The following is a 25,261-nucleotide window of genomic DNA, read 5'->3' as shown; positions in this document are numbered from 1 at the left end:
ATGATCTTGACTTTCTTCAATGTGATCATATTTTTCCTGACTACCATCAATATATGGAAAGTAAAAAATGAAATTAAGACGTTTTCAGAAAATGGGAATACGCCAATGGCCTGCCAAACAGTAATAATATACTAATTTTTATACATAGTTATTTACATTTCTTCCGAATATTTCTTATGATGGGCATTTCTGGGATTCTTTTGGGTATCCCTTATATAATTTATTTTTTAATTTTTATGATTTTATTGTAATATTTGTGGACATACTCATCCGAAATTTCCAACTGGGTTTTGGTATTTTGGTTGTGCTTCTTATTCTTAAGCGCACCACCCTCAAAATGCTCACGGATAGGTAAGTTATAATTTGTATATCTGCACACAATATTTTAATTTTGGCCTGAAGATCTTAAAGCTGTAAGAGTATTCAAACTTCGTAAGGCCGATGTGTGCTTTATGATTTGAATAACCAAATCCTTGTATTTTCAGTAAAAGCGGCGTATCCGTGCTCAGAGAATATAAAGACCTGGCTTAACCCCACCCACAGAAGTGCCCTGCGGAATGAAACACGTTTTTATACGTTACTTTTATTGTAATGAATTTGCTTTGAATGAAAGTCTTTACCATATTTAATTGTCAATAAATTATGTATATTTTAAGATCTAGTTGTAATTTTTTAATCTAGTTTTAACATAAAGTACAAATATTTTGTATCAAGAACATCAATACCAACGCCAAGAAACAGATATTTTAAAATTTAAACATCGATGTTTCTCCACCTCTAACTGGAAACAAAAAATTGCGTATGAAAAATATCGATGATATATCATTTTTTATAATATCAAATAGACAAAATATTTATCACCCAAAAAATATCGATATATCGAGTAGTTTGAATAGTAGTTGAATTAATATTTTGTTATTATTTCTATAAGGAAAAAAGGGAGTTTTAGTACTTAAATTTGAAAATATTGAACTCGTGTGTGTCTTAAAGACCTAAATTACTAACAAGAGATCTTTGGTTCTGAAATGTATAGTTTTATACATTTGTGACACTCGAAGCTGCATGGCAGGCAAGCATGCAAAGTGCCTTAAAATCACAAAAATACAAATGTAGTAATATAAAATTTTAGAACCAAAGTCCCGCCAACCGCATCGAAATGTAGAAAATAAAAATACAGTCAGTATTTTTCGTGTTTTTAATTTTCAGGGGTCCAGCATCAAAAATATATCGATATATATCAGGTGAAAAAATATCGAACGTTTTAGGTAAGGATATCGATATATTGATATTTTCATGTATCTTCCACATCCCCAAGGCACACTGCTTTTTTGTTGTTGCCGAGAGGAAAGTCAGTTCGCGCAGTGAATTTTTTTCTGGTAATTTTTCTTTCTGGCACTCGCCACCTCGCCACGTAAATCCAAACCCCAGTTAGTGAAAAACTAAAACTGCTGAAAAACACGACAAAGACCCAGTTTTGTGTGCCCAATCGTGTGCGTAGTTAACAAAATAAGAGAAAACCCCCGACGAAAAAACAATACACACAGCGACAGCACATCATGTATACATATATACATACAGGGTTTCTAGCGTGACGTGAAGTGTATATAACAAAGCGGACTGAACAAACGATGAAGAGAAAAGCCAAATGATAGTGGAAAACACGCAGACATTGTGAAAAATCATTTTGCAATTATTATCTAGTATAGTATCCAAAAACGCATTGTTTTCTGGAGTTTTTTCTGTTCTTTTTTCAAGTTATACATGTTTTTTTTTTTTTGGTTTTGGTTTTGCACGCATACTTGCAAACATTTTACTAGGGCGAGTAAGAAGGAGAAACTCGCTGTTTTTCTTTATTTTTTTTGCTGTATATATATTTTTTTCAAGTTATTCAGCTGAAGGTAGAGTGCAAAAAAGAGTAACGAGCCGAAAAACATGTAAAAATTCCATTCAGCATTTCCCACCACTAGCAGCAGCAGCAGCAGCAACAACAAAGCCGTTTTCGCTCTCTCTCATCCACTCGTTGCTGTTGTTGTTACTTATGTACTATTTTTTTCCTGTGTTTGCGGCTTCGTCATTCGCATGTACGTGTGTGCGTGTGTGCCTACGTGAGAGAGCGTGCGTGTATGTATATACCCGACATACAAACGTACACACACACGCCGATTCATGCGCTTGGCTTACACTTTGTTTTTTTTTTTTTGGTTCCGTTACAGTTGCGTAGTACATAGGCAACATTCAAACATCGCCCAAGTTTCACATATATACATAAAAGCAGTAAGTGGTAAAAATACTTAACAAAAACATAGGGGAGTGGCTGTTTGTGTGAGTGTTTAATTCCAATGTTTAGCCTCTAGTCTCTAACTAAATAATGATAAATGGGTAAGTGTTTTGTACTTTTTGGGCAAAGAAGCGGAAGAAATAACGAAAAATATAAGAAACAGACAACAAAAACACATGCATACAGTCGCGTCCAGCAAGAAATGTCTGAAATGTAGGTTCGCTTTACCTGGGTTTTTATTGTGTCCCCTGTTTCCACTTTAGTTCCGCTGCACTTTGACTACCTAAGTGTATGCATATCCTGTATACATACATATGTATGTACTTCCTGTTTATCAATATATCATACCATGTGTTTTTGGCTGCGCATTAGGTGGAGTTTTTGAATTGTCCTGGGAGAATATATTCAGACGTAGTTGCGAATAGTCTTCAAAAGATCTACGCCGTAAGTGTAAATAATAAGTAATAAAACCATTCCAAGGAAATAATACTTGTTTTTACTATATCTTAAAATGTAACATAATATGTATGAAAAAAGAACATTTTACATAGCCATTTAGGAATAAAATCGTGAACCTAATATTTTTGTTATTGCTTAAAAAGTTTTTGACAGAGTAATTTACCAAAATCATATGCAAATGTCCAAAGTTTCATAGCATTATAAACTATAAGGAATATAAATATATCAAGTGCTTAATTATTTTAAAAGGACTCATAAATAAAAGACATACATATTTGGAACTATTTTTCGTCAGTTGACTGTTGCGACGGCATTGCCAGCTGTTATCGTTGAAGGCAACGTGTTTTGTTGTTTTTCCGTGTTTTGCGTTACATTTGGATAAGATATGCCATATTTGGGTGTTCCGCGATGCATTTGCAATTAAAATAATTGCCATTTCTTCGATCCGTGTTTATATAGCTTTAGACGACGACGACCTGTAATTTAGGCGATCATCATTAACGACACGCGCCTTTTCGATTTATGGCCTTCCCTCTTCCATTGAAGAAAAGGGATCAGCGGTTTTCCAGGCAGGTAGGAAGTTCGATTGCTCTAAGATTTCCCTCTCTTTCGCACGCTCAGCTGCCGTGTTTTTTGTTTTCCAAGTTGCAGCTGGCTGGTAGGGGAAGGGGCAGCTGGCTGGAAGGGGAGGGGCAGCTGCATTTCTCTCCTCTCCTCTCCGCCTCTGCTCGTCTGCTCCTCGTTCGCCCTCTTTTCTCCAACTCCGCGGGTCATTCCCCTTCTTGCTGTTGGCAATGACATCGCAACGATCGTTTGGGAAAAAGTATTGGAATATTGGAATGGTGGTAGCAAGTACCCACTCCGCCCCTACTCTCTCCCTCTATCTTTTCGCATTCCACTGAGGTCATTCCCTGGCGCAAATTACAAGTTACATATTTCCCCATGATCGTTGTACCTTATTTGGTCGGAAATCACTAAAAACCGCTCTACAGTGATCACCTGGTTTACGTTTGTAAATTAACAAATTATACCATTATAAGATACATACATATATCTCGTACTTGGTTAGCATAAATTGTTCAGATAATAAAGGTAGTTGCATTGTTACTTAAAAAAATGCAGCAAATTGTCACTGATTTGGAAAGTATATTTACGTATTTTTTTTTGGAAAATATAAGTAAATCTATAAGTAAACAGAATTCAATTTTTTTTTTATATTGAAAAATAATTTATCGAAAATATTTAATTTTCCAAGACTTCGATTGCGAGTGCCCACTGTACTGGTTAAGCTCGCTCAATGTTTTGGATACTGGAAACACTTGAAATAGCAACAACAATGCTCGCTCGCGATCAGCTGGAATGTTCGATGGATCGCTGTTCGCGTCTGGCAATGCTGTTGTGATTTTGTTTTCCAGACAGATCCATTCATACATACGGGTGCATGACTCACTCGCCCAGCTGACAGTTAGAAAGAGAGATATATATATTTGGATATATATATATATTTATGCATATATGGGCTTTTATCAGCTGTTTCTCGCACACACGCACACAACAGTGCTGCTCTATTTACACAACTGTGCTCCAAATTAGCCGACTACTGTTATCAAACTGTAAAGTTTTTCTGCCTTTTTGTTATTGCTCCACAATTCACGAGTACACTGTAGAAAAATGTCTGCTAAATGATGTCAATGCTGTATTCATTTCAATCAATAAAAGGCTGACCTTTTTTTTCCATTGAATTAACGTTTATTTAAAATTGTATAGAGGTTTTATATGTCGCGGATTAATTTCAGTATTTAATTAGATGCTCCATTTGACAATTTTACCAAAATATTCAATGGAAAAATGTTAACATTATTAAAGAAAATCTCAAACATACTTATAAAATAATACAAAAAATACCAAAATGGTTTTTAAATTGAGTTAGTTTTAAACAATAGGTAAATATGATATTTTCCTAGATATCGTCATTATTTTATATTGACAATTTTCCCTAAGAGTCTTGTGCTTGCTATAGACTTTCTAATTTTTTTTGGGTTTTTGATTTCTCAGTGATTTAGCTTTCACCCATCTGCATATGGAAAGTCGAGGCAACTTTTGCTACTCTTTCTTGTTTGGCTTTTCCTTACATTTCTGGATTCTTTTTTCGTTTTGGAGAGACCACCGACCTTCAGGTTACCCTTTTGTTTAATACATCCCACTCCCCCTACTTTTCATCTTTCCCGAATTCACAGCCTGTGACGCTTTTCGTTTCTGTACTTCCGCACTTTCCTTTGCGTTCTATGGATTTTCACGCTGGAAGGCGAGGTACACACTCTGTTTATATATATTTCAGTATATATTTCCCTTCCCTGGGTTTCTGTTTTTCTTTTTTTTTCGGCAATCTGCTGTGTTATTGTACATGGGGAAAAAGCAGCCCTCGATTTGGTGACCGTACCACCCCATTCCACCCCGCTTTTCTTCTGGTTTTTGTGTTTCTGAGCGACCCAAAGCGATTTAGGCCGCCCCGCCCCACTTTTCCACCGCCCCCTTTTGCGCCTCATATTGCTGCCCTCGTTTTCTGGCTCCTCTTTTGCTCTCCTCTCTTTCTCTCAGCTCCGCATTTTCCAATTTTCCTCGTTCTCTGTTTGTCATAAGTTTGGATTCCTTCTGCGCTTCCTTGAAAATGGGAAAAGTTTCTTTCTCCTTTTTGGCTGGGGGATCCCAAAGAGGATGATGTACATACATATGTATAATAGCCCAGGGATTCCCTTCCTGTTCCTGGAAATGATTGCCTAAGCTCATTGGAATTGTTTCAATGTATATTGTTGGAGGTTTAAGGACGTTGGTAGAGCTATTCGATAATGAACTTTGATATTTAATACAGCATCATCTTGTTTGAATGAAAAATGTATAGCTTTAAGATGTTTTTGCTAGAATCTAAAGATTTAGTATCTTTCGAAATGTATGGCTTCAGAAAGTTTTTGCTATATTCTGAAGATTTAGTATCTTTCGAAAGTACATATAGCCACGAAAATAAAAATTCCGTATGAGTTTCAATAGGCTGTTTAAATTTGTAATTTTTAACTGAAAAAAATTAATTAGTTCAATCTAGTTATTGATATTTTTGTCAGTGAAAGAAACTTCATCGACCCTTAAATATCAATACTTCAAAGTATACAAATATTTCACTATATTAAAGCTATTTGCACGTGTTTAAAGGTATAAGCCAATATTTGATAGTTAATCTTAATAATTTAATAATAATTTTTTTTACCTGTTTCTTGATTCAAATATTCACTAATTGTGTTTGTGTAAACATTACTGAATTTGCATTCTTTTTCTTTAAATAAATAAACTTTCTCTTTATGAGAAACGTACGCTATAGCTTAGCTCTCGATCAAGTGAACTACACATCTTGATGGACTTAAAGTTTCTGTTGAACAATTGCAAAGAATTTTCCTGCGGACTGTTTTCTTGGTATTTTGTATTTTGGGCTGCGAGATTTTTTCCACCCGGCGTTTTTATAAGCGAAAGGTAAATTTGCATTTTCACCTGCCCCTTTCCGAAATCCGAGCAAAAGGCAGCTGCAATTGGCTGCAAGGAAATATAATCCGTAATTGGTTATTTATGGTGAAGATTATGTTTATGTGGATTAAGAGTAAATAGGGATACGACTTTTGCACAATATTGAAAAATTTAAATTAATTATGCTTGATAGGGATTTTATTTTGTAAAGAATTAAAATTAGAGAAACTAATATTTTACACGACATGACTATAAATAGGATTTTATTTTGTAAGGAATTAAAATTATATATAAAATTATATATAGTATATAAATTATAATTATAAATTATAATAGTTTATACAGGTATAAATCTACTATGTAAAGTGATATGTTCAAAAATATTGAATAGTTCGCATAGGGTGTTGTGCGAATAATAACGTTTTGTCTGATAAAATTTAGATTAAGTTTTGATCATATATTAATATTTTTCGGATACTTCTAAAATTCCTGTCAACAAATTAAGGATAATCACATTTTGGTTGATAAAGTTTGGGTCGAATATTAATGATACATGGAAATGCATGTCATAAAGTTAGGATACTGGTATACTGGTATTACACGTCCTAGGAGATGTTCAGAGAAACTTAAGTCGGGTCCCGAAAAAAATTGCAGCTTGCTTCCAAGTAATTAATTTGCAGCTTGCCACGTTCCACCTTTCGGCGTTTTCCACCCACCCGGCCCAAAAAAGTTAGCACCTTGCCAGCATCCAGCTTCCGAGAATACGGCACATCTGCCTGCCTGCAGAGATCCGCGATCTGGGATTCGGGGCTCAAAATTCGGGGATCCGCGAGATGCAGCCGGCCACCCAAGAAAGTACGCCTGGCACACTTCCTCGCCGGATCAATCCGTGGGATCTTAGGTAGCCCACGCGACTGGCACGCGCACCTTGCCTCCTTCGCTTTCCTACCTGCCACCCACTCACCACCCACTATTTCGGAACCCCTCCTCCGACCCTTAAATAGATCGATAGCCGGCAGGACCTCTTCAGTCGAGTTCCACTCGTGACAAGTTCAACTTGTGCCCTGAGATCTTGTGATTTCTTGTGTGTCTTACATTCAATTTGCTAAAAAACGTAACTTTGTGATTATCCCATGATGGATTTCAATTTCGATACTGTGACTCCCTGTTCGACCATGTCGTCCTACTATAACTTTAAGATGGCCAGGTATGTCGGATATTATATTATCAGTTGAATTGCTAGTCGAATTATTGTATAAATGCGCAGCCTATTTACTTAAGTTTGTTTTTAAAGAAAAAGTTTGCTTCGTATTAAGGGATGGCAACCCTGGTTAAATTCTTGCTGACAGCGACTGTATGCAAAGTGTATTTTTAAGTTTATCGTTAAGCATGGGTATTTTTATTCTGATTTAAAATAAGCTTATAAAATTATGGACATTTTGGTTGTATTAAACAAAACAGGATTTCTTACCAAAAAAATTATAGGACACTTATGAAAAGGATTATGATTTTGTTATGCTTGAAAACTCTGGCTTTAAACACTCACACAAACATACACATAAACTCAGCTCTTCTCTTTTTTTTGTTAATGGGTTTTCCATTATATTTCGTTCGTTTAATCGCGTCGCACACAATTCACGTCTTTGTCATGTTTTTTGTCCTTCGTATAAATGTAGAACCACCATCCTCCTCCCCTCTCCCCACCCAAAATTAAGGGAAATTTAATCAAACCGAAACTAAATCGAATCAATCAACTCTTAGTACCAACAACAACTCTATCATCTCTTCAATTACTACAACAACTACAACAACGCGCCTACAACAACATCAACAAGCACACACTCAGAGAAAAATTATAGAAATTAAGAGAAGAAAGCACAGTGTGTGTGCATGTAAAAATAGAAAGAAAGAAAGAGCAACAGCAATATAAGTACAACACAAGAAGAGCAATACAGAAGAAAGTTGGAGAAAGCAGCAGAAAAACAACAACAACACCAGCAGCAGGCCAGCTGAGAGCGCTGAGCGCCAGAAAAACAAAACGAATCGAGGAAAGGATCGAAATATAAATCGATCTTATTTCTCAACTCACCTCATCACCATTATCCTTTCCCCCACGACCAAAACTCACCTTCGATCGAGGGTGTAACTTTTGTTGATTCGAAAAACACACACTCGCAACTCTCAGGATATGTACGGCAACAATAATCCGGGTAGTAACAATAATAACGGCGGTTATCCCCCATATGGCTACAACAACAAGTCGAGGTAAATTCTTAAACTTGAGTTCTTACGTTCCGTCAGCCATATTCGTTCCATATCTTTTGTGTTTGATCTTGAGCCTCATTTGAATATCAAACTCAAACATACAGTCGAACTTCTCTAGGTGCAAAAATAAGTAGAGGTACTTAAAGTTCCTGAGAAATACTAGCTAACTAAAGTAAATAATGTTTATTCACATACTGTTTATTCTTCCTTCTGATAAATAAATCCATTTCAAGCTAGAGAATTTCGACTGTAGCATCCTTTCCGAAATCCCTTCCCTTCCTTTCCACCCATAAAAGCTCCCCACACATAACACACCAAACATAAAGATGATACCAGTGTTTACCTAATTTTTTTTGCTACCCAGATCTCTCTTTGGCGAACGAACAAAAGACCAACCCAACCTTTTTTTGAATAGTTTGTACGAAGAAGAAAATTTCCTGTTGATGGAAAATCATTTGCAGCCAATGTTATATTTTTGGTTTAGATTTAGGTGTATTTAGTTATGAAAGTTACATTTTTTTGCTTGTTCAAAATCTCTTAGCAAAACTTGGCGGAATATGCATTGGTATGTGTGCAGGGAAGGATGTCGATTGCTGGTCGATAAGATCTTGAGATTCTTATCGAGTTGCTGTCGATGTCGAGCTGGCACAAAAAAGATATCATATATCTAGTGTTTCTACCCCCCTTATTCATTTCATATTCACACACCCACATATTGTTTAGTTTTTAGTTCACTTGTTTCTTTCTTTTACTTTTGTGTTCTGATATTATCAGAGAAAAAAAAACAACGATTACACAGCCACAGGAATGGATAACAATGACCGCAACAACAACAAGAAGGATTCATATAAGTATAATTAAATGTTACATGTACTAGATGGTGCAAACAATGGTAAAAAAAAAACCAATAATCGATTAGATGCAGAGGCTATAAACACAAACGAACACAAGTACACATAGATAGCAAGCCAGAGCAGCAAAAAACAGTCAATCGTTTTGGGGGAACCCCTTATAAGAACAGCCCAACCCCAAAAAGCTCCGCTCCCAATTGTAATTTCATTGTTTTTTCCACCTTAGAAGATGTTAATTTTTTCATAGCTAAACCCTATAAAAAGATATTAATTTTTTCATTGCCTAGGAACCCCATCATTAGCTGTATTTACCATATATATCGTTCGATCAAGTTATTACATTTGCGTTGTGACATTTTTCATAGCATACATTCATGCGCTCGCATTTATCCTACACTCGCACACAGCTCACATAAAATCAATTGATCGCCGTCTGCGTGTTTTCGTAATCGCGACATGCTTTATTTTTGTCCTATATTTCCAGTTGTATGTGATAAAAGATAAGCAATATGCAAACAATGTTAACCGAGCAACGTGAAACAACGTAAAGTAACGCAATCTTCCATATTTATATATTAATATATATACACATAAACCATTTACAAGATCGAATTGCATTTACAAAGAGCGAGCGCGCCATGTCTGGGCCACAAAAAAAGTTCTGATTCCGTTGGGAATTGGAACTCGATATATCTCTCATATATATATACGCGTAGAACAAGGCAGATACATGTATCTGTATCTGTGCAATTCGTTTGTGGCAAGAGGATTATAGAAACGGCCTAAAAACGTTCTCATCGTGCGGATTGTGCAACCTAAACAGTCTCACAATGTACCGGTAAATGTTCTTGAAACTACCTCTCTCTCTTTTTATCTTTCTTTTGTCTCTGTTTCACACTTACTGCTTGGCGTAACTGTACTAAAAAACTATTTATTTTGCCTTAATTGCTTTGAGTTGAGTTTTTTTTAGTCAGTTTTTCTTTTCTCGCCTCGCATTGTCCATATATCTTCCATCGTCAGATCTTCAGTAGAACGTAAGCTTTAAGTTTCGCCTAAGAAATGACAAATTGACTGTTTTTTGCTGCCAAAAAAATAAGAGAAAAGCGGGGTCAAGCAGTGGTCTGATTTTTATAATGATCATCCTAGGGCATAAAATAAATGGGGAAAAAGCAGCAGCAGCGTCATTCGTGGCATTTTTATGTGCTGTTTCTTATTCTCCTTTTTTTTGGGTCGTATAATTTATGGCACATTATTCAGCAGTCGATGAAATGTAAACAGAGCAACCACAGAGGGCCCCTTCTCCGAATTTAGTGCATCACGTGCTGGGTGGAAATTGTGTCAGGACCTTGACATGCAGTAGCCTTAAGTTATATACGTATGGTTGTCCCTTTCCCACGCATGTGCTGGGAGATTTTACAGTTTATAACTAGCCTTAAGCACAGGTTGTTGTTGTGGTTATTGCGTCGCCATCTCACTCTCACCCCCCAACACCCGACACAACCCAATGCATATAGCCGACAAATTGCCTTTACCCCCCACTCTCTCACTCTCTGAATCCTTGTGCTGGCTATCTCTCATCCTCCTGCGAGAGTAGCAGAAAAAATGAATAAAAGCCAAACGGCAAAATGCAAATTCAACATTTGCCCCCAAGGTCATCAAAAGCCCAGCAACTACAAATACAACAACATCAAACCGCAAGCAGAGCCGCAGCATCGCATCAATCAACAATGTCAACAATCAACACCAGCGCAGAGTGACCCTGCTAACGCATATTTGAGATTTTTTAGTGACACTATTTTTTTTGTCTATTTTTTTACTGTGCAAAACGAAAGCGAAAAACTATAAAGCAATGTGACTTTACCAACGAGTAATTGAGATTCTCTAATCTCACCTTTTTTTTTTGCATATTTTTTTATTGTGCAAAATAACAACGAATCACAACATTAGTGTGACCTTGCCAGCGAATAATTGAGATTTTTAGTCTCCCTTTTTTCGTACGAATCGTGCAAAATTGAAATCCTGCCCATACACACTCACACACTCCAAAACACCAAATCATATAAAAGAACCAAAACTCCCTTCCAGCAAAAATTATGTAACGCCCATCATCGACGTTGTACCGCAGCTGAATTTAATCGTGTGTAGACATTTTTTTCCACAGCCCAGAAAGAAGCAGCCACCATTATCATCGAAAAGCGAAAGACACTCACTGACTCTTTAGATAGTATGTAGATTTAATTTGCACGGGGGGGCAAACGCGCCTGCTCCGCCCCCCATGGTCTCCTCGCCAACGAAACGAAATGTTTTTGAATCGAGGACGCCTCCAACGCCCTGTAAGTAACAAGAATCTAAGACTATAGCGAAAAGCGAAAACAAAATATAATAATAACATAATGAAATATTGGGGAAATACTATACAAATCAATATAAGCCCTAACTTAGACCTAAATACGAAGTACAATCGATCTGCAACTAAAATTCGACGTGGGAAGAAAAAATGGCGGTGTCCGAAAATATCCAAAACCTATAATACCTTTTTTGTTTATGTGATTAAAACAGTGCTAAAAGTGATTATTTTTTTGATTTTTTTAAAGTGAAAATGTGCTCTAACCAATATAAGTGTCCGATATTGGAATATAATGAATAATGGGTTACTAGCATAGTCCCATGATTATTTTTTTTTCTTTTTTTTCGGTGAATCGAAAGTACCACAAAAAAAATACATCATGCTTTATTCTGTAGTGCCAATAATTAAAGTGAAAATCCAATGTTTTCACTCTAATGGCAATTGGGGCTTTGCAGGATTCGCGGGTGAATATAACAGAGGGATCTTCCATTTGGTCAGCTGTGTTATATTCCCCAAGAAACTGCAAAATCTTTGAATTCAGTCTTCTCAGTCTACTATCTCTAGAACCATTAGTGGTTTTCTCTTTCAAATTAAGTCTAAGTCTGATGAGAATTTGCTAGCGAGGCAGTTGACTGTACTCCTTGGCACTTTTTCAGATCAAGTTAGCCGTAAGCCTAAGTTAGTGGTAAGAAAAGAATTGTAAAATCATCCAACGCAAAACATTTCTTAATCATTTTTAAGATAATTACAAAATAGCTAAAAAAAATATATAGTAAATTGCGCTTTATACATATAATTTTGATAATTTTAAATAGTATTTTACTTGAACCAAAAAAACCAACAACATCATCATTTCCCCGAGTGCTAATCGATATTTTCTCTTTCCCCAACGAAATGGCATCCCATCATCCTATAGCGGTGGGCGTGGATTTGGCATGTCCCATTCTCTGCCATCCGGAATGGTTAGTATACATCACTTTTCTATACTCATTATTACGCCTGAAATTTATAATTATTGTTAGCGACAAATTTCCATTTTCAATTGCATGAAAGCAATCAATCAGAGGCCAATGAAAAAAACTTAAAATTTGAACTCAAATTAAAGGCAATGCATTTGATATTGACTGACTTTTGTATTTTGTTTTGTTCGGTTTCGTTTTTCTTTTTTAATACTCATAACAATAATAATAATATAAATTTTATGCCTTTTACTATTCATAGTTGTATGTTATTGAGTTTGTCTCATGAACGCTCTGGGGACACACGCTTTTGAAAAAAACTAAAACTAAACAAATGCTAAAAACTTAACTGAATTATTTTCTGGATGCTGAACAATTTCATTTTGGTTTATTGATAATGATGAAAATCAACAACTTAAAGTTTGCAATTTAAACAACAAAACCTAAACAAACAGAAACAGAAACAAAATAAACATAAACCAAACAAAAACTAACCAGCAACAACAACACAAACAAACAACTTTTTAAATATACAAAACCCTTAAATAGAAAAGTTTTCAAACAATGAAACACACATAAATACAAATGCCAAACCAAAATACTCAAACACACATGCATGAGCCATGAAAAGCAAAGACAATCTATAATAGAAAACCTTTTCGGTACCACCCTGCCACCTTGTCCGTCCTATTTCCGTTTCCATTTCCGTTTCCGCCTCAGCTTTGGCTTCCGTTTGGCGCTTTGCGCACTTTTGTTTCACAGTAACTGACAAAAAAAAAAATACACCTGAAGTCAAGCCCTTAGATAATGTAAAACTAATTGAAAACACTGAATTTAAATAATTTTTATGTTCTCAAGAGAAATAATCGCTTTACTTTAATTTTCATAATAAATCATCTTCATTCTTATCACCTAATCATATAATAAAAGTCTAAAAAAAATCCAAAGCATTTTTCCATTATTTGAAAAGAAAACTTTTTAAATTCCAAACCGAATTGATTTTTTTGTCACCTTGTCATTGACATTATATTTTTGCCAAGCACTGTATTTCCCTTTTCTCAATGACACCGAGACCCACACAAAAAACACCCTCAAAAAAGAAACTAAAGAAAAAATACCTAACACAAGACACTAAAGAGGCTTAAGAAAACTAAAGAAGGGAAGAAACATTTTATGCATTTCTTGAAATTCCACGTTTTTTTGTCTTTGGTTTTTGCAACCCAGTGAATGCCGTTTAGCTCACACAGACAAATACATACACGGAAGTACAGTGAAGCAAGAGAATGTTTCGATTTAATGCTTAAATCAAAATCAAAATACAATACCAATCGCAGCACTCGAGTTTCAAGCACGCCCTTAAAAATAACCACAAAATAGAATTCAAGAAATAAAGATTTTTCCGGAAATTTGCATTTGGAATATTGTTACCGTTAGAGTTTTATCGTAGATATCTACGTATTAAACCAAACTTCGTCACCTCATCCACTAACCAAGTTGTGTGTTGTTGTTGCTGACCGAAAGCAACGATCGATATATATATGTATATGTATATCGATAGATATATCGATCTCGAGAAATAATACAACCAAGCAGCCAGCCAAACCGAACCGATCCACCATCCAATCAGTCTACTAATAATCAACCCCAAGACAAGCGATATGAGGCCTTCTCACAACACTAGAATATCTTTGTATGGTTAATCTGATTACAGTCACGTTATGCGTTCTCGCCGCAGGATACAGAATTTTCATTTCCAAGTTCCTCGTCGCGTCGCGGTTACAATGATTTCCCCGGCTGCGGCGGCAGCGGCGGGAATGGGGGTAGCGCCAACAATCTTGGCGGCGGCAACATGTGCCACCTGCCGCCGATGGCCAGCAACAATTCGCTGAACAACCTGTGCGGCCTGTCGCTGGGCAGCGGCGGTAGCGACGATCTCATGAACGATCCCCGGGCGAGCAACACCAACCTGATTGTCAACTACTTGCCCCAGGACATGACCGACCGCGAGCTATACGCCCTATTCAGAGCCATCGGACCCATCAACACGTGCAGAATCATGAGAGACTATAAGGTGAGTGTGGAGGGACTATTAAGATCCAAATCTTAAAAATAACCTGGTTCCATAAAATATAACCATAACTACTCCTGTTTTCCATGTCCCCCACAGACTGGCTACAGTTTTGGTTATGCTTTCGTGGACTTCACATCGGAAATGGACTCGCAGCGTGCGATTAAAGTACTGAATGGCATCACAGTGCGCAACAAGCGGCTCAAGGTTAGTATCTTTTAACAGAAATCCCTCCAGTCAAAGATGACAAGATAACTAATTCGAAATATTATTTGCCAATAGGTTTCCTATGCCCGTCCCGGCGGGGAATCGATCAAGGACACCAATCTGTATGTGACCAATCTGCCGCGCACCATTACCGATGATCAGCTGGACACTATCTTCGGCAAGTACGGTTCCATTGTGCAGAAGAACATCTTGCGTGACAAGCTCACGGGTCGTCCACGTGGTGTGGCCTTTGTTCGGTAAGTCCTTAATATAGTTTATTGTATTTAAGAAGGGGAAATCGAAAGGCCAGAGGTTGGGTCACATGCTGCACTCCATCGAGGTTCTCTGAGTCGAATGTTCTGTAACTTTAACAAAAATTGAATTACCAATGGATTTTATTAAATATTTTCATTATTATTTAACATTGTATGGAGAACAATTCGACTTGCAGAACATTTGAGTGGTGGTGTATCCTCTTGGCCAAGTTTTATTTGATCCCATTTTATGTTGACACCCGGCTCATCAAGTGTTTTCCTTTCTTTTCTCTCATTTTTCTTTTGAACATCGCTCATTTGCCATCTATGGGGTGTACTTTCGATCGATAAATCAAACCATATAGGTACAACAAGCGCGAGGAGGCCCAGGAGGCCATATCGGCGCTGAACAACGTAATACCCGAGGGCGGATCGCAGCCGCTGTCCGTCCGGCTGGCCGAGGAGCACGGCAAGGCCAAGGCGGCTCACTTTATGTCCCAGATGGGCGTGGCTGCGCCAAATGTCCCACCGCCGCCGCCACCACCACCACCACATATGGCCGCCGGATTCAACAATATGGTGCACAGAGGTAGATCAATAAAATCACAGCAACGCTTCCAAAACTCGCATCCCTATTTCGATGCCAAAAAGTTTATCTGAAATACACAAAAATCCAGAAAACGAACACAAGATGAAACACACAAGCCACACACAGAGCTATATATATATATATAAAATCAAGAGCGATCTGCTGGGTATATAGTATACATATATATCTCACATTATATATGTCTTGAGAGTGTTATACATCTTAACCCCTTGATTCATTTTGGTTTTTTTTTTGGTATTTGACAAACAACAACAACAAAACAGCAGGCTACAAAAACCAATCCAACCTACAAACAACAAACAAACCACTAACAACCAACAACAACAACAACAATATAAATGCATTCTTAGTTTTATTTTTGCTTTAAACTTGGTAATTATTCGTAAACGATTCAATTGATTGCAATTTAAACATGCATATATATTATAATAATATATATGAATTATATTTGGAAACAATGCAAAAATTGAGTTATACCTTTTATTATTTAGTGTAATTAAAAATTAATACAAAAACCCTTACAAAAAAATACAAAAAAACTAATAATTTGAAAAAGCCCAAAAAAATCGTAATTTTTAGATACTAACATAACATTTAAAAGAAAAACGGAAGTTATCAACGTTTTTTGTTTAGGCTTAAATCTTAAACTTTTATTTCACAACTACGACAACAGAACACACACATCAACCCACAACACACACACACACATATACAGGCAAAACGGTAAACTAGCACTTGAAAAAAAAGTTCGCGTAAAAGTGTTGGCTTAAAGACCAATTTTTTTGACATTTTTTTTATAGTGTGTGTGTTCCGAAATGGAACAATTTTTTTCCGGATACAGATGATTTTTAGGATAAAATCACAGCACAATGAGAAAACGTAAAGCTGCAATTTTTTTTGATAAAAATAATACACCGAAAAGCACATAACTAGAAATATATATATATTAACAACAAAGAGATAAAACAACCAAGGACTGAATCGATACCTAATTAAAGAAAGCATAAATCACTAAAAAATTATATATATCTGCAAAGGAAAACCCCACTTCAACGAAGAGAAGAGTGTGCAATTTTTTTTTTTTGGTTCCTGAAGGTTTTTTTTTTGCCAATTTTTTTCCTGTTCACAAAAGACTGGTGCGAAACAACTGATGATGAAATAAATGTTGCAACCAAGCAATCAGAACTGAATTATAAACGAAAATCAACAAATTACTATATAAAATACAAACCTAAAGGAGTAAAAATTACAAAGCGTTGCCGAGCATAAAACCTGTAACCCCTTTAGCTCCACCCACCTCTTCAGCATCTTCAGATCGCATCACGAATATCGAAATCGAATCACGCCACTTCTTTTTTTTTGGTTATAATTTACCCATCTTTACCAGCGACAACAACTACAAAAATCCACTGCAAAAAAAAAAAACAACAAGGGAAAGATCAAGAAACGCAATTATTTCTGTTTTTCAACTTCTCTCTATCATCAAGTTTTTATCCATATATCGACAAAAACGAAAAGATGAAAAATTAACAAAAAGAATCCCTATTTAGATATACTTATAATATACATATATATTTCACTATATGAAACCTATTCTATAAAATAGCGTTAAATTTTAATAATTATTTAGTTTGTAGTGCGTTAAAAGCATTCAAAACAAAAATCCAGCATATAAAACAAAAACCCGAAAGTGTGACCAGAGAAACAGAATATAATAAAAAGGCGAAAAGCAAAACAAACATAAAAACAAAAACCAAAACCGCAAATTTTTTTTATTTTTTTTCAAGTTCAAGCAAATTTGAAAAAAACTAAGTGTTGGAAAATACACCTGGATGCCATATATTCAACAGCGGGAAGTTTTTCTCCCACATTCCTTCCACTTTTTTTTTGTTTTTCTTTTTTATTTTTGATCTTGCTAATCTGCCTTGTGTGAGTGTGTGTGGGACCGAGCGAATGAGATGGCGAGTGAGTGTTGGCAGGATATCACCATCCCCCATCTACCACGCGTGCGTGCGAGCGAGTACGAACGAGAGCGCGAGTGCAGATTTCCCGTTACAGTTACAGTACCCAGGCACAAGAGACAGAGAGAGGCGGACGGCTGTGTGACAGACAGAGACACAGAGAGAGACACTGTGAAAGTGATTAGAAAGAAGTGAAAGGCGCATGGTAAGTATGCGCGCACTCAACCGAAACGATAACGGGGTGCTGCCAAAAGTCACACAACAACCCCTATATAAAATGAACCCTCAAACCCCCTCTCATGAACCCCCATTGTTTTTTTCTCTTTTTTTTAATGTGATGTTTTTTTTTTTGAATGGATCAAAAATCGACGATAAATAAGACACAAAACCATAACCATCTTGATGTCTCTCTCTCTGAACCCATACACCCCTTTATCGGTTCCAGTGCAAAAAAAAAATAAAACTACAATTTTTTAAACTTTTTTTGCCAGTGTATTTCATAATAACATTTTCTTCAAGTGAAAACTGTGTGCTAAGCTATGTATTTTTTGTTAATCATCTCTGCCTAGTGCTCAAAAAAAAATAATACCCATAATCACAAATTTTTTTTGTTTATTTTTTTCTGTGCCTGTCAGTGTTTTCAGTGTGAAATTTTTAGGATATCTATTTTATAGATTTATATATTTACATCAACCATCATTTCTACCAAAGCCAGGCAACAAATCTGCAAAACCCCTATCCTCACTTTTTTCCGTAGATTATGCTAAACCCTACATTTATTTTATTTGAAAATTTGATTAAATTGTATTTAATAGCTTTTTGTTGTTGTTGTTTCGAATTTAAAAAAAATATATGATCATTTTATTTTGTTGGGTATATTTTGAATATTTAGTTTAAAATATCATAAAAAAACGATTTGACATTAACTTTATTTATTTTCAAATGAAAACGCTGCCTAATTTTTGGACATTATACACTTGATTTTCAATAAATTTTTTTTAAGTTTTTTAGTTCCTTCAGTTTTTTTTTGCTTTGCAAATCTTTTTTTCAACATAAATAATTTTTAATTATTTTTAATCCTTTTCTGACCACTATAAGCCAAAAAGTATGCAACGTTTTTTTGTTACGCTTTGGAAAATGAGAATCAAACTTATAACCGATATCCTTGCGATAACAAAGGTATTCGTAAACAGGCAAAATGATCCCCCTGATCAATAGCAAGAATATCTTCGTACTTCGGAACCTATTGCCGAAGACAGTTTGGATTTAAATGAGTCATTTTTAGTTTGGTTTAATTTTTTTTAGCTTGAATTTAGTCATTGTTTTCCCGTTTTCAAGCCCGTAGTTTGTGTTTTTCATGGTATTTCGCATATGTTGTTTCCATGCCGTAGATGCTCTATTGTACTTTAATCTACTCACAGCACTAACCCCGAATCGGTCGCTTTTTCTTTTAAAACCAAAGGAAAAGCGACCGACTGAACTCATTTTCATTGATTGTTGTTGACAAAGAAATCAAAAGGAAAAAAAACAATTTAAATAATTGAATAATCTCTATAAACCAAAAAACAATCTTTTTATTCCCCCATCTCATCCAAAATCAAGCAAATCAACCAACCCCACAAAAAAAAAAAAACTCAATCTGCGCCGCAACTAATCCAAGTTGTACAATTTTTTTTTCGTTTCGTTCCTTTTTTTCATTATAGACGGAGCTATGGAAAAATTACGCTCATTATTCGATGCTATATGCGATGCTATCTTTGGTCTCGATAGTAATTATTCCTTTTTTATATACTTATATTTCTAATTAACTACTCCTAGTCGTAAAATATCATAGATTCTTGCTTTCCTACTGCAGGAAAGCAAATAATTATAAAGCTTTTTTATTTGTTGAGAGCCCTTAAGACAGATCTAGCCGAGAGATCGAAAGCAGAGCCTATATTCTATATAAGTAGAGTCTATCAAGAAGAGAGCACACCTACACAGATACACACAACACACGCACACTCATGCGCTCCCACATAATTGAGATGACAGAAAATAAATATTCAATTTCAGTTTTTAAATTTCTCATCTATCTCTATAAAATATATATTTATAAAGAAAAAAACACTTGAAAAAGAAGCCGAATTTTCTTTTCAAAGCGTGCCATGTTTTTCTTTGTTACTTTCTCTCATATCATCATCCAGCTACTAAACCATCTCTCTCTTAAAAAAAGAAATCGATTTAGTTATAAACAACCATTTTTTTTGGCCTTTGGCATTTGCTCCTATGCTATTTTTCTTTTTGAGCAATGGCCAAAAGCGTAGAGCGTTATTTTAAAAAGTTCCAATTGAAAAACTGCCAACAAAAAAAATTGTACTTCTAGATGAAACCCAATTCGAACTCAAAATTAAAACACAAAGAAATATAATTGAATTTAAATTGCTGCTGCTGGCCCTCTAAAGAGTTAAATTTCTAACGAATTCTGTGTTTGCTTGCGCTTAATATTCACCCCTCTTTAAAACTAAAACCGAGTTCTCATAGATCCCCTTGTTTGGAAAGTTTTGTTTAGTGTTTTTGATTAGATTTTTGTTTAATCCAATCCCCTCATGGTCTGCTTTGTCTGCTGTGCGAACTCTTGTTACTTCATCAAAGTTCCCCAGTTCGTAAATGTTTTCTCGCTGCAAAAAACTAAACTAAACCAAAACCCGTTTAAATCTCTAACTAGATTATTAATATGAACTATATACCAACATGTTTTGCTTGCTAATGTTCTTTGAACGCACTTGAATATTTGTATGTGAGTGTTTTCTGTACACTCACAGATTCAGTCACAACATAAACACACATAAATAGACCATCACCAGATCAGTCATCAATTTGTTTTAATAACACCAATCCAAGTTCCCATCCCATCCCAATAGTTCCACAAAACTAAAATGGAAAGAGAAAACATGGCACGCTTAATGAAAGTTACGAAAACCTTTAAATCGTGTGTTATATCGAGTGGGAAATCCTTTGTAATCAAAAAACAAAAATAAATATAATGCAATTACAAAACTTCAGCTTGAACTAAAACTACAAAAATCCCTAAAGTAAACCAAAAGTAACAAAGAAAAACCAAACAACAATAAACACTAACCCAACACCATCTAAAAACAAGAAGAAGGCAAACGAAACTCTCTAAAAGAAATACTAAACCTAATTAATATCTCTCACCTAGGCTAGTTAAGTCAGGGCTCTACCAGTATTCAGGTTAATTTATAGTTATACAATAAGTTTTTTTTGTCAATTTACTTATTAGTATAAAGACGCATGATAACTTAAAACATTATTGAAATACTTAACTAATTTATTTTTTTTCTTCTAACCTTTGCTTTGCTCTCCCACCTTAAATCAATATAGGCGATAACTTTGCCGATTTGCTTGACGGATTGTACCGCAGGAAGTACCATTATCCTTACTTATAATTGACACCGCAACAGCAGCAGCAACTACTACAACATCAGCAACAGGCGTTGGGCTTCACCAGTAGCACCAACAATAGTATTGGCAATGGTAATAATAACGATAACAACATGCTACTCTACCACCAGCATTACCATCAACAACAACAACGCCTGGGCAATGTTGCTGCTCACAGTATGAGTCCGAGTGGAAGCAATAATAACATTAACAACACGAACACAAATAGCATAAACTTTAATACGATACGCCAGAATGGAGTTGCTGCCCTTCATTATCTTCAGGAGCAATTGCAATTGCAACAACCGCAGGAGCAACAATCACAACAACAGCTGCCGTTGACAATGCCATCGCCGCCGCCGTTTCAACAACAATCACGACAACCACACCATAATGGCAGCAGTAGCAGTCTTGGCAATCAACTGCTTGCCATAGGCAATAACAATAGCTTCAATAACAATTCCAATCACTCCAATAGTTTTAATGGTAATTACAACAATAGCGCTTTCACCAGCAACGGTGCCATCAGCAGCACCAACTTTACCAACAACTCCACAAGCAGTGGGAACTTCACCAACAACTCCACAAACAGTGGAAACTTCACCAACAACCCCGCAAGCAGTGGGAATTTAATCAATAATCCCACAAGCAGTGGGAATTTTTCCAATAATGCGGCTATCAGCAGCAACTTCACCAACAATATTTCTGGCAGCAGCAATTACACCAACAGCAACAGCAGAAACTTCACCAATAATGCATCTAGTAGCAACAACTTCACCAACAATGCAGCTAGCAGCAGTAACTTCACCAACAACATGGCTAGCGGCAGCAACTTCAACAAGAACTCCAGCAGCAACCTGGTTGGAAACAGCAATGCTGACAGCTGTACCAATCACGTCAACAACACTAATAATCACCACAGCTCGCCGCAACACGACTTCAGTTTTAATATGTCGACAACTGAACAAGAACTGCATCAGCAAACACTCAAGTTGCAGCAGCTGCATCTTAGCAACAGCTTTAACAACACCACAGCAGCATCAACAACATCAGCAGCGACAGCAGCAGCAACTACCACTTCCACAACGGCAACGGCATCATCCACGAACCCAACAAATGTCGGATTTTTATGGCGTACATAACCAGAGAGTTGAGAAGCGAATGATGAAGGCAATCTTCAACTTAGAAATTATATATAACAAACTTATATATATATATATATAAAACTATGAATACCTTATATTGATCATCGTAGTATCAGCATCCATCGAAACCATATACAAAAACCCAAATTTTATGTTCTCAAACCCCAAGAATTAACTATACTTTTTTTTTTATATGTTCCTCACCCAAACCCTTATGTTGTAGTTGGTTTTTTTGTGCTTTTTTTTGGGAGGAATCTTTTTTTCTTTTTGTAACTAGCTCTAAGGCAAGACACGTATATGTATACAAATCATAAATAATTATATATATATATATATATATATATATTATGAGGAATCGACGAGAAAGGCGATCTTTTTTTTGCTTAAACTTAGAGAAAAACCTATGAGAAATACATTTTTTTGTCACATATTTATAACGTATAATCGTAAAGAAATACAAAAAATATATATTATACAAAAACACACACATTATATATCTATAACTATATAACATACTTGTAGGCGTGAAGACATAAGCTCTGATTGTTTTTTTTTCTCTGTGTCTGAAACTGATTTTTTTGGCGCGAACTATGCCGCAACAACGTACACGGGCATCGTGTATGTTTATAGCTGAAGTTAATCGAGATATATGAATACATATTATTTTTTTTCATAATTTATAAATCCATTTTTTTGTCTATATTATACGTAACGAAATGGCTAAACCGGCTGGACATGCTCAAGTTTTCAGGCTGTTTATTACTACATTTAAAACGAAAACAAAAAACTTAGCTAGAAATATGCTTGTGTAGGAGAAGGAGAAAGAGACCCAGACAAAATTACAATACAAACCCATTTTTTTCATAGCTATAATGAATATGTTTTTTTTTTTACTAAGTATAAAACTTTTTTTGAAATCCATTTTTTTTATTAGTTTACTTTACGAAAGAACTTGAGCATGTAGCAGCAAGAAAAACGAAAGAAAATAACATTCAAAATCCGTGTAACAAAGAAACGTGATAAATAGCCCGACAAAACGAAAATCAGAGGAAACTGTATGGGAAAGTAGAAAGAAAGAATATAAACGAAATGGAAAGGAACTTAGAAAAAACACAAAATCGTAGGAGTGACTTGGTATGATTATTTAAACTTATCTTATCTTGAAAAAAGCACACTGTTAATTATTTTAACCTTGTATTTTATTTAACGCTTTTCATTTAATTTATATTTTTGTCTTACACCATTTTCGATATTCTAATTCAGCCAGTCACTCCATTTGCAGGCAACAAATATTTTTTCGGTGTAGGTGCATAAATTAATGAAAGAGAACAACACAATTAATGAAACTTCAAAATATGCGATGATCCTTTTTGCTAAATTCTATAAATACTTTTATGAATTACTTATAAACAACAACAAAATTGTAAAACATTTTAATTTGTTAAAATGACAAAAACATTTCAGAATTTCAATTTTATTTTATTACTTTATTACCATGTCTCTGGCTTAAAACAAAACTTACAAGAAAATAAGGAAACAATTATTTAAGGCAACTTAATAAACATTTTCGACACCAACAACATTACCCCTGAGTTTTCTTTTTATTTACACATACCTATTTACGATTAAGACTATGATAACTATTTATTAGGATTATGATTTTCCAGTTTGTGTGGCATATTAAGTCAACGAAATAAGAATAATAAAAACTAGTTTTAAGCGAAAAGCGAGAAAGCAGACACAGTAAACACTTACAGCTTGGTTGTGCTGAATACTAAATATAACGATTCAAAAACAAGAATAAAAACCGATATATAGCGAAACCGAATATTTATACACAAAATCGAAAGCGATTATTAAATCAATATGTAAGCGACATTCATTCTAAAGCCCCTCCAATCGGGATGGCGGCGTCAAACTCACTTAAATCGAAAGCAAATAGTCTCAACCAAAGTAGCCTTAGTGAATAAGCGGATGCATAACGAATATCTGATTAATCGGAAGAACTCATACATATGGCACCTTAGCATGCGGTCGATCGTCTCGTGTAATTAGATTAAGCCAAGGCAAACCAAAAATAAATATTTATTCATTTTTTCTTGGATAGCGAATCGAGGGAATATTTTTTGTGACTATTTTTTGAGCATGTGACAAAAGGAAAATCATAAATGAACTTGTTTTTTTAGACTGTTTTTTTTTATCTCGTAACCCTTTAGACAATTTTTTTTCTTTACTCATAAGAAGCCAAGCTAATTTTGTTGTAATACCGAGATCGAATGGAGACGCAGAAAGTGAATAGAGTTTTTTTTTGGTATTTTTAATAACTAACGTTGTAGAACATGGTAACCTCACAGAAAACCTAATCGCAAATACATTTAAAATGTTGTTCAATAAAAAACTTAAAGCATGAAAAGTGTTAAGTAACGTAAATATACATTATACATTTTTTTATATCAAAGTAAATGTGTCTAGATGGTAAAGATCTTTTTATAAAGAAAAACCAAAATACCAGAAATATGCATACAATTTTTTTTCTAGCTTAAGAGAAGCGTTTTTTATATAAACATATTATACAAGAAAAACACAAAAAAAAAAAACAAAAAACAAACAAACGACTTAAAAGAACCTCAACAAAGTGGAGATTAGTAAGACCCCAGATATTGATTCAGATTCAGATAGATATATTCTTTTTCTGCTTCCGTTGAAGGACAGATTGAAGTTAGACAGATTTAAGCGCTTTATCCTATGAAACTTTTTGGTATTATTTCGTGGTTTCAATTTCGACCATCTATCTGCTCTATTCCCTTTAGCCTCTCTACCCAAATGTAGTGCCCCTCGTAGCGCTCATCTTTCATAAAAAAATAAATATAAAAAACACCGACAAATTATATACAATTCAAAGA

General features: G+C 35.3%; 1 protein-coding gene across 1 annotated transcript; it reads left to right on the top strand.

Annotated features, from left to right (window-relative positions):
• Positions 1-1,270: 1,270 nt before the first annotated feature.
• Positions 1,271-23,938, top strand: Sxl (Sex lethal). Its single transcript, XM_070997688.1, is given in 9 exon segments — positions 1,271-1,376; positions 8,009-8,512; positions 12,627-12,672; positions 14,405-14,740; positions 14,837-14,944; positions 15,020-15,201; positions 15,564-15,787; positions 19,473-19,538; positions 21,154-23,938. Coding segments are annotated over 8 exon segments (2,241 nt in total). The 5' UTR covers positions 1,271-1,376; positions 8,009-8,435; the 3' UTR covers positions 22,356-23,938.
• The last annotated feature ends 1,323 nt before the right edge of the window (positions 23,939-25,261 follow it).

This window comes from Drosophila suzukii, chromosome X, assembly GCF_043229965.1.
Source record: "Drosophila suzukii chromosome X, CBGP_Dsuzu_IsoJpt1.0, whole genome shotgun sequence".
NCBI lineage: Eukaryota > Metazoa > Arthropoda > Insecta > Diptera > Drosophilidae > Drosophila > Drosophila suzukii.
This window is presented reverse-complemented; position numbering and strand designations above follow the sequence as displayed.